Source organism: Bidens hawaiensis, unplaced genomic scaffold, assembly GCF_021521415.1.
Source record: "Bidens hawaiensis isolate Kalapana, Puna unplaced genomic scaffold, B.hawaiensis_p1.1 tig00021053_1, whole genome shotgun sequence".
Classification (NCBI taxonomy): domain Eukaryota; kingdom Viridiplantae; phylum Streptophyta; class Magnoliopsida; order Asterales; family Asteraceae; genus Bidens; species Bidens hawaiensis.
In genome coordinates, this window is record NW_027493262.1 from 231,273 (window position 1) to 242,951 (window position 11,679).

General features: G+C 31.7%; 1 protein-coding gene and 1 pseudogene across 1 annotated transcript; one reads left to right on the top strand and one right to left on the bottom strand.

Moving 5' to 3' along the window:
* LOC143562719 (akuammiline synthase 1-like) lies at nt 1–1,333 on the top strand (annotated as a pseudogene).
* A 5,241-nt stretch (nt 1,334–6,574) lies between these two features.
* On the bottom strand, nt 6,575–7,357 carry LOC143562720 (zinc finger BED domain-containing protein RICESLEEPER 2-like). The gene has a single exon (XM_077050452.1). The coding sequence runs from the start codon at nt 7,355–7,357 to the stop codon at nt 6,575–6,577; it is 783 nt and encodes a 260-aa protein (XP_076906567.1).
* Nucleotides 7,358–11,679: the final 4,322 nt, after the last annotated feature.

The following is an 11,679-nucleotide window of genomic DNA, read 5'->3' on the forward strand; positions in this document are numbered from 1 at the left end:
ATGACAATAACTAGCTTAATAAAATTTGGTAGAAGACAACTTCACACAATTGTCTCAACCGAAATCATCAAACCATCTTTACCAACCCTTTCGCACCTCAAAACCTACCATCTTTCTCCGGCTGATCAGTTCGTTCCAAGTGCTTTTATCCCATTTGTTGCATTCTACCCGAACACAAACATTACCCATGATCAAATTCGTAACCTCAAGAACTCGTTGTCTCAACACTAACAATATATTACCCTTTTGCTGGTAGGTATGACCGAATTATACCAACCTATGTAGATTGCAACGATCATGGAGCCGAGTTTGGTGATGCATCCATCGATATTACGCTCACAGACTTCCTAAAATACTCAAAGCATGAAGATCTTGATCAATTCTTTCCATATGGTCGAATATATAGATATGATCAAAATAATGGCAGCATGATCCCACTAGCGGTTAAATTTAACCGTTTTAAATGTGGAGGAGTAGCACTGGCAGTGTCGTTATCCCACAAGATCGCAGATGCGTGTAGTTTGATCCATTTTTTGGAAGACTGGGCAAAAATAACACGACTTTATTCCAAAAATGAGACACATGAAGACGGTCTTATTAAACCACACTTTATTTCTTTCGAACACACTTTATTACTTCTACCCGAAATTTCGCTTGAGGTAACAAAAGATTGTGTTACAAGGAGTTTCATATTCCCCAATGCGAAGTTAAACGCGCTTAAGCAAAAAGTCAAAGCCATGACCGCGGGATCTGAACAACAAATCACCAACCCGACTCGTGTTGAAGTTTTGACTTGGTTACTCTATAAATGTTCAGTAGCTGCAGCTACCAAAAATTACTTAGGCTGTTTTAGCCCTCGAGTATTGGCCTTTCGACTAATATAAGAGACAAAGTAATGGAGAAATTGCCAAAAAACTACATAGGAAACTTTATTATGTGGATGGAGGTTGAAACAACGAATGAAACCGATTTGAAGCCCGGGTTGTTAATAAGTGAACTAAGGAAGCAGAAGATGAGAATCCAAGGTTTAAAAAATATTGAACATTTTTTTAGTTTTTTTCGGAAAATATTATCAAGTTTAAATTTACAAGAGCGCGAAACAATAATTGAGAACGCTTATATTTGTTCGAGTCTATGTGGGTATCCGGTGTTTGGGATCGATTTTGGCTGGGGAAACCCTATGAAAGTGACTTTGGCTGGAAATGTAAAGGAGAATAGTTTTGTTATGATGGATGCTCCCAACAAGGAGGGTATTGAAGTACTTATGTGTTTGGAGAAACAAGAGATGGATATTGTTCAAAGGCACTGTAACACCCCGGCCCAGATGAGCTAACGTCTCACAATAACATGGTTTCTGAACAAAAGACATAATTTCATATTTTTACTTGTCAAATGTATAACACATTAAATAAAGAACACTTGAGGGTAATTTACACACTAACATGGTTGAAAAGATATTTTATTATAATCCTGCTATTTTATTTCTCGCTCTTAATCCCGCCCAAAGTAATCTGTGGACCTGTATATATAAAAAAAAAATAACGGAATGAGCCGAATGCCCAGTACGGAATAATAGGCTTAAACAATTAATGATTTAATAAAACGTAATTTAGATTGAACTTACAGTTGATGATAAGATGCAAAGTAACCTTATTAAATAAATTAAAACGTATCATACGGATGTACCCATGAGTGAACATAAAACGTGAATATATACAGGTAGCTACTCCTGGATATTTATCACACGAGATGGCGAGTTGGCATACCCGCTATCCATCTCCTTAATATTAATCCTAGGATCGATCCATACGCCTCATAATAGCCATATGTACCACACTTGTACTTAAGAGACGCCGTGAACTGATCTCACCGTCACGGGTGGTGCACATGTTGTCGGTGCCGCAACAACATGCTCGTGGGACACTCCACAAGAAGCGACACTCAGGGTATCATAATACAAATGAACTTCTTCATATAACTCATAGCAAACATATTTTCGTAACATATATCGGAACATGCGATAATGAGTATATCAAACATAATAATATCGCATGACATGAAAGCTAAATCCAATGTTTAATCAGAATTGGAATCCAACGAACATACAAGTGAATTGATAATTCAAAGGCGTGAGAAGTTATAAAAAAATATATATTAACTCAATGGGTTTATATCAATTAAATATAAAACATTAAGAGTGGGGGTAAGAATCCGTACCTTTTAACATTCCAAAGTGACGCTAACTTGTTTACGAGCGCTCTACTTATCTACATACGAGTTAGTTATCTAATTAGAATTATATCTAGAATTCTATTATTGGTTCGTTTCAAATAATATCTCATTAGGTATATGAAACATACTAAATATATGTTTGTGATCATTTTTAATAAAATTATCTATTTAATAATACCTACCTTAGTTATATAGTATTTTGTGTCACTAATCATATTTATTAAAAAAAACCGTTTTAGTTGTTTATACATAGTCATTTGTTTTTCTATAATTTAGTTAGTTTATAATGCCCCTCCCTACATATACGTTTATCTGTGATGTTTTAACCTTTTACATTTTCGTTTTATATGACATCATGTTGTTGCTATATAATAAAAATATGAAGAATAGTTTCATAAGTAACATTAACGCAACTTATATTATTATATATAGAAGTTCATGAAACAAGCATTAGTTTGTACAAAGACTGTGAGTGGATCATTTAATAATTATAATAAAATATGAATTAGTTTATCTTCTTCATGCAAACTATATATGAAAACAGAGGTTCGAATCATAGACCATTTGTAAGGGATTTTGTTATTAACCGTTTTTAACTAACTAGGCTTCCACTGGTTATTGAAATAATAACAAAAATATAATTTAATAATATTTCTTCTTCCTAATTACGTCGCCTGAAAACGGGCAGGTGATCGGAAACTGTTACGAGGGACTTTTGAACTTAACGACTTGACCGAATCAAGGTAAAGAAAGATAGCGTGGTTATCTTGTTGATGTTTTAGTTTGTTTTTGGTTTGCCGATGATCGCGAAGTATCGTCGGAAAACTTTAATAGAAATATATTTGGAGTAAGTCTATACACACACAGATGTAAGTAAACGTAAATATGTGGTTTACCTTATGTTAGAGATGAGTGAAGGACGTTGGTTGCGTCATGACGTCCGGGTGCGATGGTTCAGAGGAGGCAAGGGTTATGACTATGAAGTGGAGATGGTAACAAGGTAACTATTATGGTTTGGTTTTCTAGAAATGTGAGCCATCGTCGGAATTTGATGCATGTCGGTGTTATAAGTATGTGAATTCTTAAGGCTTTTGAAATATGAATTTATAATACTTTTGCTTTGCAACGAAGAAAGTAGAGAGATGGATGGATGTCTACGATCACATAAAATTTTAGATCAATATTGACTTCACTAACAAGCCTATCTTCACTTAACATATTTTATTACTAAAGTTAGAATTACAATCTTATCTATTCTTTGTATTCTATATATATATATATTTTACTACTTATATGTTAACTTTCTTTATATAACATATAATTTTACATACTTGGAAGTTTTCTGCTATTATTTTTATTATTATTTTAATAATATTATTATTGAATTCAATTCTGTACTCTTTTAAATTCATTAAACTAGATATTAAAATATTGGTTATTATAATTATTACCCCCTTCAAATAAATTTTGTCCTCGAAATTTATGATGTAAAACATATATGATCACGGAGGTAATAGAAACAAAAGTTCTATTGCATTGTTTTTGAAAATAAGGTTCATAGTTATTTGGACTAGAGGTTTAATGAGTTAATCGGAACTAATTTACATATAATTTTCCCAAAACATACATACATGATATGCAATTCATAGGTTTAATCTAGACCACAATTGCCACTTATTATACAATCATGCCTTAATGATCCTTGCAGAATACCTTAATAAACTAACGAATCCTGAATATCCAAACTAACACTATTATGCATAATAGAAAACCCATAAGACACCTTTGTAAATGAATTTGCAATTATGTTCCGGACTATAATTGTCAATTAACTTACAAATGCGTGCTAACGGTTTTCCCATAATGCATCTTAATGACCTATCCACTTACAGAGGGATGGCAAGGAATTTTAATTCTCATCACATCTCAACAGTAGCCTTGATTGTTTTCCTCGGAAATATTTCAGGATAATTACGGACAACAGAAAGGATATTAATATTTATATCTTCTATTGAGATATTGTTAGTCAAAGCTAAGAAACTAGCACAACTTTGCAAGATTAATTTGTAAGTACTAAATATACAATTAATCATAAAGATTTACAAGGTTATGTTTCTTAAATAATATGGTAGTGAATCGAGGAAATCCAACTCGAGTATAATGTCAAAAGCACTCTATGCTTTAATAAAAAAAAATTATCTTATATTTACAGAAAATTGACTTCCTGACGTATTAATCATGTTTTCAAACCAACATTTTCATAACTGCATCGAATCGGATGCCTTACTAGTTGGATAGTTTGACCGGATTCAAGAATCGGATATCAGAAATAAATAAAAATAAAAATAAAAATTTTAAAATAACTTTTAAAAAGTAAGTTTAAGTTTATATTACAATGCTTTAGGAATAAAATTAAAAGAGAATATGTGATAAGTAATATTTATAATATCTTTTAATTCTTTCTCGTGAACTATAACATGCATATAAAGCGATCATTTACTAATTTTTCATATGAAATTTTTCGTTATGTGAGATACCTGTTCATATGTAAGCAATTTTCGTTATGTGCAATTTGGAAATCCATTGAGACAATGGAAGCATTCCATTTATTTCCACAGAACTCGCACTTCGGTCCTCTTAACAATCTTAACAAAACTGGAAATCCTTTTGGAACTGGAAACCCACGGTTTTGATGTCGGTTTGTTAAGATCCCGTTTGAAGGAAATGCTTTCTTTGAAGGATGAAGTGTTAACACACAATACTGATGTAAAAGAACCGAAAGAAAATATCGGGAGTGAACGTGCTAAAATTCAAAAACGTAATAGAGATCACTGTGATCAATATGTGGTATGATGAACTCTGTGAAAAACAAGCGTTTCTTGAGAGACGGGCTGATGAACTTCGTGCTAAACATGAACAACTCGTGAAGGAAAATGAAAAAAACGAGTTAAATATTGCTCTTAAATATTGCAAGAGCATTGCCAATTCATCAATCAAATGATGTGAGTGGAGTTTTTATAATTTAGAGAGGGGTTTAAGATGTTGTGAGTGAAAGAGAGAAATTGTTGTAATTTTTGTGTATATTTGAAAAGTTTATGTATCACTTTATTTTTTTTTAATATTATTTGAAAGTGACTGTGACCGGAAGAAAGAGCAAAAATTATGATAAAGATATGTAAAAAAATTATCTAATTTTTAGTGTAATTTTGGATTTATAGATAACAACCCCAATTTTCGAGGCATTTTTTTATGCTAGTGTTACAAGCTATACACAAATTTATAAACAACATCAATAGAAAAATAAGACACGATATATGATCCATATAGTATAGTGAACTGGTTTCAAATAGGGGTGACAAATGTGACCTATTCGGTTGAGCTGTAACAAAATGGTTGAGTTAACAAAATGTATATAACGGGTCGACATTTCTCGAGTTTCTTTTCATTTATTCCTTTTTTTATAGAACGAGAAAAAAGAAAGAAACTTTTTAATACTTTTATTTTTTGGTTTTTTATTTATATTTGAGTTATGATTTTTTAATTATTTTTGTTTGAATTTTTTAATGAGGAGGTTTTTGAAATGGGTCAAAATGGATTGGGATTTCAGAAACCCCTCATTAAAAATTCAACAAAATAATTAAAAAACACAACTCGAAATATAAATAAAAAACTATAAAAGTAAAAATACTAAAAATTTCCTTCGTTTTCTTGTTCAATTAAAAAAAACCCGAGAAATGTAAACCCGTTTTGACCCGTTCAATCATTTCTTTTTTCAGTCTCATCGATTATATACATTCTAGGGGTGTGCATGGTGCGGTTCGGTGCGGTTTTGGACTAAAACTGAACCGAAAACCAAACTTTCGGTTTTTCGATTATTCAAAACCATTCGGTTTTGGTTTTTTGGTTTTCGATTTTCGGGTTCAAATCGGTTTTGAATGCGGTTTTTTCGGTTTTTCTATTCGTATTTTGGGACAAAAAAGTTTGAACCGAGATATTGAATCGGGCTTAATATTTTTTTTTTTAAAAAATGAATGATTAACAAATTATTGTTTATTTGTGCATAGAGTACTGAAAGCTAAAAAATTTGCGTACATTCAAAATTATAAATAAAATGACATAAATTCAATAGCAAACGTTAAATATAAAATAAATATTCAAGTGGATAAAACATAAACGATTCAACCAAAAAGTAACTTAACAAATCGTGTGAGAAATCTTCGTCTTCATTTCTTGAGTTGTTGCATATTCATATTTAATCCCAATCTTCATCTCCATCAAAAGAGACATTGCTTGTTTTGTTGTCGGGTGACCACTTTGTAAAAAAATTCATTAGTATTATGAATTAAAATAAAACATAATAAATAATGAAAACGGTATTACCATCTTCTACTTTCTCTAAATTTTCAGCAAAGTCTTCTAGTTGTTGTCCATGAATATAAGATTCTTGCAAATCCGTTGACGACGACCGTAGCCAGTCTTGTAGACAAATGAATGACTCTGCAGTTTTTGGCGTAAGAGAACTTCTATATTTATCTATAACTCTGCCACTGGTGCTAAATGCCGAATCTGAAGCAACTGTGGAGATAGGTATTCCTAAAACATGCTTAGCAACTTCGGAAAGAATGGGAAATTTTTTTGAATTTATCTTCCACCAATCTAAAACGTCATAGGTGTTATCTCCTTTTACCTTTCTTTCAACCCCATCACCCAAATATATATCAACATCACTCTTATGAGCCTTTCGTCCACATTTTTCCTCTAAATACTTTTGATAACCATCCTCTAAATCAATAACATTCTCATCAACAACTACATTAGAAGAAGACTTCGATGCACTCTTTTTTTCACTTGTTTTATCCATCTTCAACTTATAACTGTCATACAACTCTTCTAACGCAGTTTTAACCAGTTCCTGAAACTTTTTAATTTTTTTATCTTGTTCCGCACCCTTACCATATATCAAACCTAGACAATAACCAAGATATGGAATTTTATTTCGTGGCTCTAAAACTAAAGCCACATATAACAATATGTTCATATTGGCAACATTATCCCAACATTTATCAAACTTTAACTTCATAGACTCAGCCATTTTTATCTTATTTTCATCACTACTTGAGGCCATTTTTGCTATGACTGCGTGCAAGGTACAAATCTCACAGAATAACAAATTAGCAGTGACATACTTAGACCCCGAGATCTTTTTAGTCACATCAAAAAATATTTGAAGATACTCCACAAATAACCTATTAAAGATATGCAAAAGTAACATATCTATGTTTGGATAAAAATTAATTAATATAAAAGTGGCAGTAAAAAGATATAAAATAAAGCACCTTGCATTCTTCCAATCATTCGTGCAGGTGCCCCCAAAACTCATCACTTTTTTTCCTCTTTCTTGTAGTCTCTTCCACATCTTCACTTTGTGAACGAAAGTAGGATCGATAATTGTAATTCACATCATTAAGTCTGTAATAAAAGGAAAATATAAAAGTAAATACAATCATTTGTAGTAAATTTAAAACAAAAAACATAGGATATTTAAAACAAATAAATACCTTTCAAACGCCATTTCAAACTTGAGTGTCGTTTCCAACATTAAGAACGTCGAATTCCATCGGGTCTCCACATCAAGACATGGTTTCCTTTTGCAATTAATTCCTACAGATTTCACACTATCTTAGAAGCTTTGAAACCTAGAAGGAGATGATCTCAAATACCAAATAGCATTTCGAATCCTACTTATAGAGTCATCCTGTTCATTCAAACCATCTCTTACAACAAGATTGATGATATGCGCATTACATCTTAAATGCAAATACTTGCAATCTAAGATGGAATGGGTCCCCTAAGCATTGTCTTTAAGTATCTAATTGCTCCATCATCGATGAAGCATTATCTACAGTTACTGTAAAAACCTTATCAATACCCCACGCCTATAAACAATTATAAACTAATCTTCCTATCGTCTCGCCCTTGTGATTTGAGATTTGACAAAAGTTAATAATTTTTTTTTCTCAAAATCCAATTGTCATCAACCCAATGTGCTGTAAGACACATATAATTGAAGTTCTAGACAGACTTCCAAGAGTCAGTAGTTAAAGATACAGTTTGATCTCTTAAAATACGTTTAAGATTTTTTTTCTCTTCTTCATAGATTAACCAACAATCCTTAGCAACTATCCTTCTAGAAGGAAACTTAAACATGGGATTTAACTCCCACACCCACTCTCTAAGAACTTGATCATCAACGATACTAAAAGGCCTATTGTCTATTACACACATTCTAGCAAACATTTTTCTACACATTTCTAGACTGAACGTGTGTGAAGCCAAACTAGCATCACCTTCCACCGAATTAATTGGCTTAAAACCTAAGATAGATTGTTTTTTCCTATCTACCTTCTTAAACACCGGTGACCTCTTGCACACATTTCTCAAATGAGTTGCCATAGCACTTGTACCATTTCGGGATTGCGCAACAAACAATCGGTTACAATATGAACACCTTGGCTTTTTAGTTTTTTTAATCTATAGCCATATGTTCCCATACAAACGACCACAACCTTGATGATTTTTCTTCATTTGTCTCGTCTTCAACATTAGTGACCGGTTCCTCAACATTTTCTTCCTCCACTTCCTCCACATTTTCTTCCTCAACATTAACCATCGGAGTCTTGCCACTTGATGATTCGATCTACAACATTAATGAGTAAATTAAAAACAAAAATTGATCTATAGTTAGCACAAGCTATCAAAGGACGACGATAAAAATTAATATAACAAACTAACCGACACAAACTGTTATAAACTATTTATGAAATTAGCTTCTAAAGACATAGCTTACATAATTATTTTTCAATATAAAACAATCTTCTATGAAATGGTATAATATTATATTATAGAATAATATAACCACATGCGAGTTACTTCATTGCAATTATACTACAATAGCAAAACGTGATAAACAGTATATGTTTGTTTGATTTCTTCATATTATATTAACAAACACACAAATCATGAACAAAAGATGAAATCGTAATGACTGATGAACACCCACTCACATACCTCTTGTTGACTAGAATGATAGATGAACTCAAAATCTAGAATGTCTTGCCGTCTTTACTTCTACGTTCTGACAACTAGTATATTACCACTCAACAACTAGGGTTTTTTGTGGATTTATTATTATTATTATTATTATTATTATTATTATTATTATAAAAGATCATGGGATTTGGAATTGCCTCGGCCTAAAACTTAAGTATTATTATTATTATTATTATTAATCACATGTATAATTAAGCAAATAGTTATAGGTCGGTTCGGTTTTAATGGTTACGGTTTGGTTATTATGGTTTTTTCAGTTTTTTTAGGTTATTTCGGTTCGGTTTTTTCGGTTATTCACAAAACACAAAACTGCACCAAAACCAATATTGCGGTTTTAAAAAACTCAAAAACAAACCATTGGTTTCTAATTCGGTTTGGTTTTTTCGGTTTTGAATTGTTTTTTTCGGTTTCATGCACACCCCTAATACATTCAATTACAACTCATTCAACCAATTGGTCATATTTTCCACCCCTAGTTCCAAATGAGGCCTACGGGCTTGACAAGCCTACAAAATACTCATTTAGACTCAAAACTACAAAAACCTATCGAACATAGCTAGATTAATTTATAAAAAATATTTACTAATATATATTCATATAAAGATTCACACACACACATATATATATTAACACACTCAAATAATAACCATATGCACCCTTATATAAAATACTAGTTTGAGGCCCGTGTACTACACAAGTAGTTCTTGAAAATACAATATTTAATAATAATCAGTATACAAGAAACAATAAACCCGTTATACACTATTAATATAGTCGTTGTACAATAGTCTTTAAAATAAGATTTTAAAGTAAAAGATAATTATAAATATTAATGTTTGAAAAAAAATAGAAAGTAAATATTAAATCAACTAATTTTGAAGCATAAGTTTTAAGAATAGTAACTATTATTTTTACTATTATAAATTTGTTAAAAATTGTGAGGTTTAATGTAAGAATGACAAGTGGCAAAACTTATAGCATTTTATTAGAGAGTATTGATATATTTATTTTACACCTTACATACGTAGAGTTTGGATCAAATACAAATGAAATTAAAGTGATAATTGTGAGAACCAAGTAGAGTAATTATATATACAAGTAGATTAATTATGTAATTGCATTATAGATTAATTACATAATTACTCTATGATGTAATTATATAATTACTCTACTTGTATATATTACTTTACTTGATTCTCATAATTAGCATGCTAATTTCATTTGTACATTAATTTTCCCCTACATAAGTATTTATAAGATTCTAGATTATATATTTACTCATACATTTATAATTATTCAAAATCATAAAAAACCCCACTAGAATTCTCTCATGTACTTCAATTTTAATCCAATGCAAGTTAAATCCTATGGTAGCGTTTGGTATGCATGAATGAGAGACGAATGGAATGGATCATTGTGATGGAATGAAAAAAAAAGATATTATGCTTTATCGGTACTAATGGATTGATGATGACTTGTTGCTGATTGTTTAAAGATTGATCCATATCATATGTCAGTTGGATGATATGAATGATCACCTAAAGATGTTTACTTAAGGGGGAGATATGGTACGAGAAGCTTCGAGTTATTGGTTTACTTACAAGAGTTAAAAATTGTCTATCTACACAAGCCTGGGAATCATTAGTCGAGGGGGCATTTGTTAGTGTATTTATTGTGACTGATGATTTGCAGTTGAAGCATTCGACAACTACGGAAAAAGGAGTTTGTTAGTGCATGATTTGTTGTCCGTAGCTGTCCTAGTAGGCTAGGGGTAGTTTAGCCATTATGCTATTATGTAATATGGCCCATTCACTAAGCATGTTTAGCTAATGGGGTCCATTCGTTTGATTAAGGGCCATACGCTAGGGATGTTAGTGTATGTCAAGCCATTTTCTAGCCTAGTGTAAGGCCCCGTTACCGGTAGCCCTACTTTCGTGTTGGATTTACTCATAAACGCAGTTCTAAATATCAGAGTTAATTAAAACATTCGCGGAATATAAAAGCTTTCATAAAACATTTCATAACAAAACAAATCTTGTCTTAAAACAACATCTTGTCTTTCAAAATAAACAAAACATTAGACTTAAACGTCTTGAGTCTTCCGATGCCAGCCTCTTATTCAGTGCCACGTGTCTCCTCAAGCGAGCTGCCTCATCCTACTCACCTGCGTGCATACTAAAAGTCAGCTACACTGAGTGAGTTCTAGTTAATCATACACTATACAATACACATAAACTTATATTCTTTCATTCATACTTTCATACTTTCATACTTTCTTTTGTATTAACTTAGTTTCATATCTTACGTTATAAAGAGCATTACGCCCTACATTCCTCG

What these genes read in the sequence shown, in the direction of transcription:
- LOC143562720 (XM_077050452.1), bottom strand. Translation starts at nt 7,357, where the DNA reads ATGGCCTCAAGTAGTGATGAAAATAAGATAAAAATGGCTGAGTCTATG.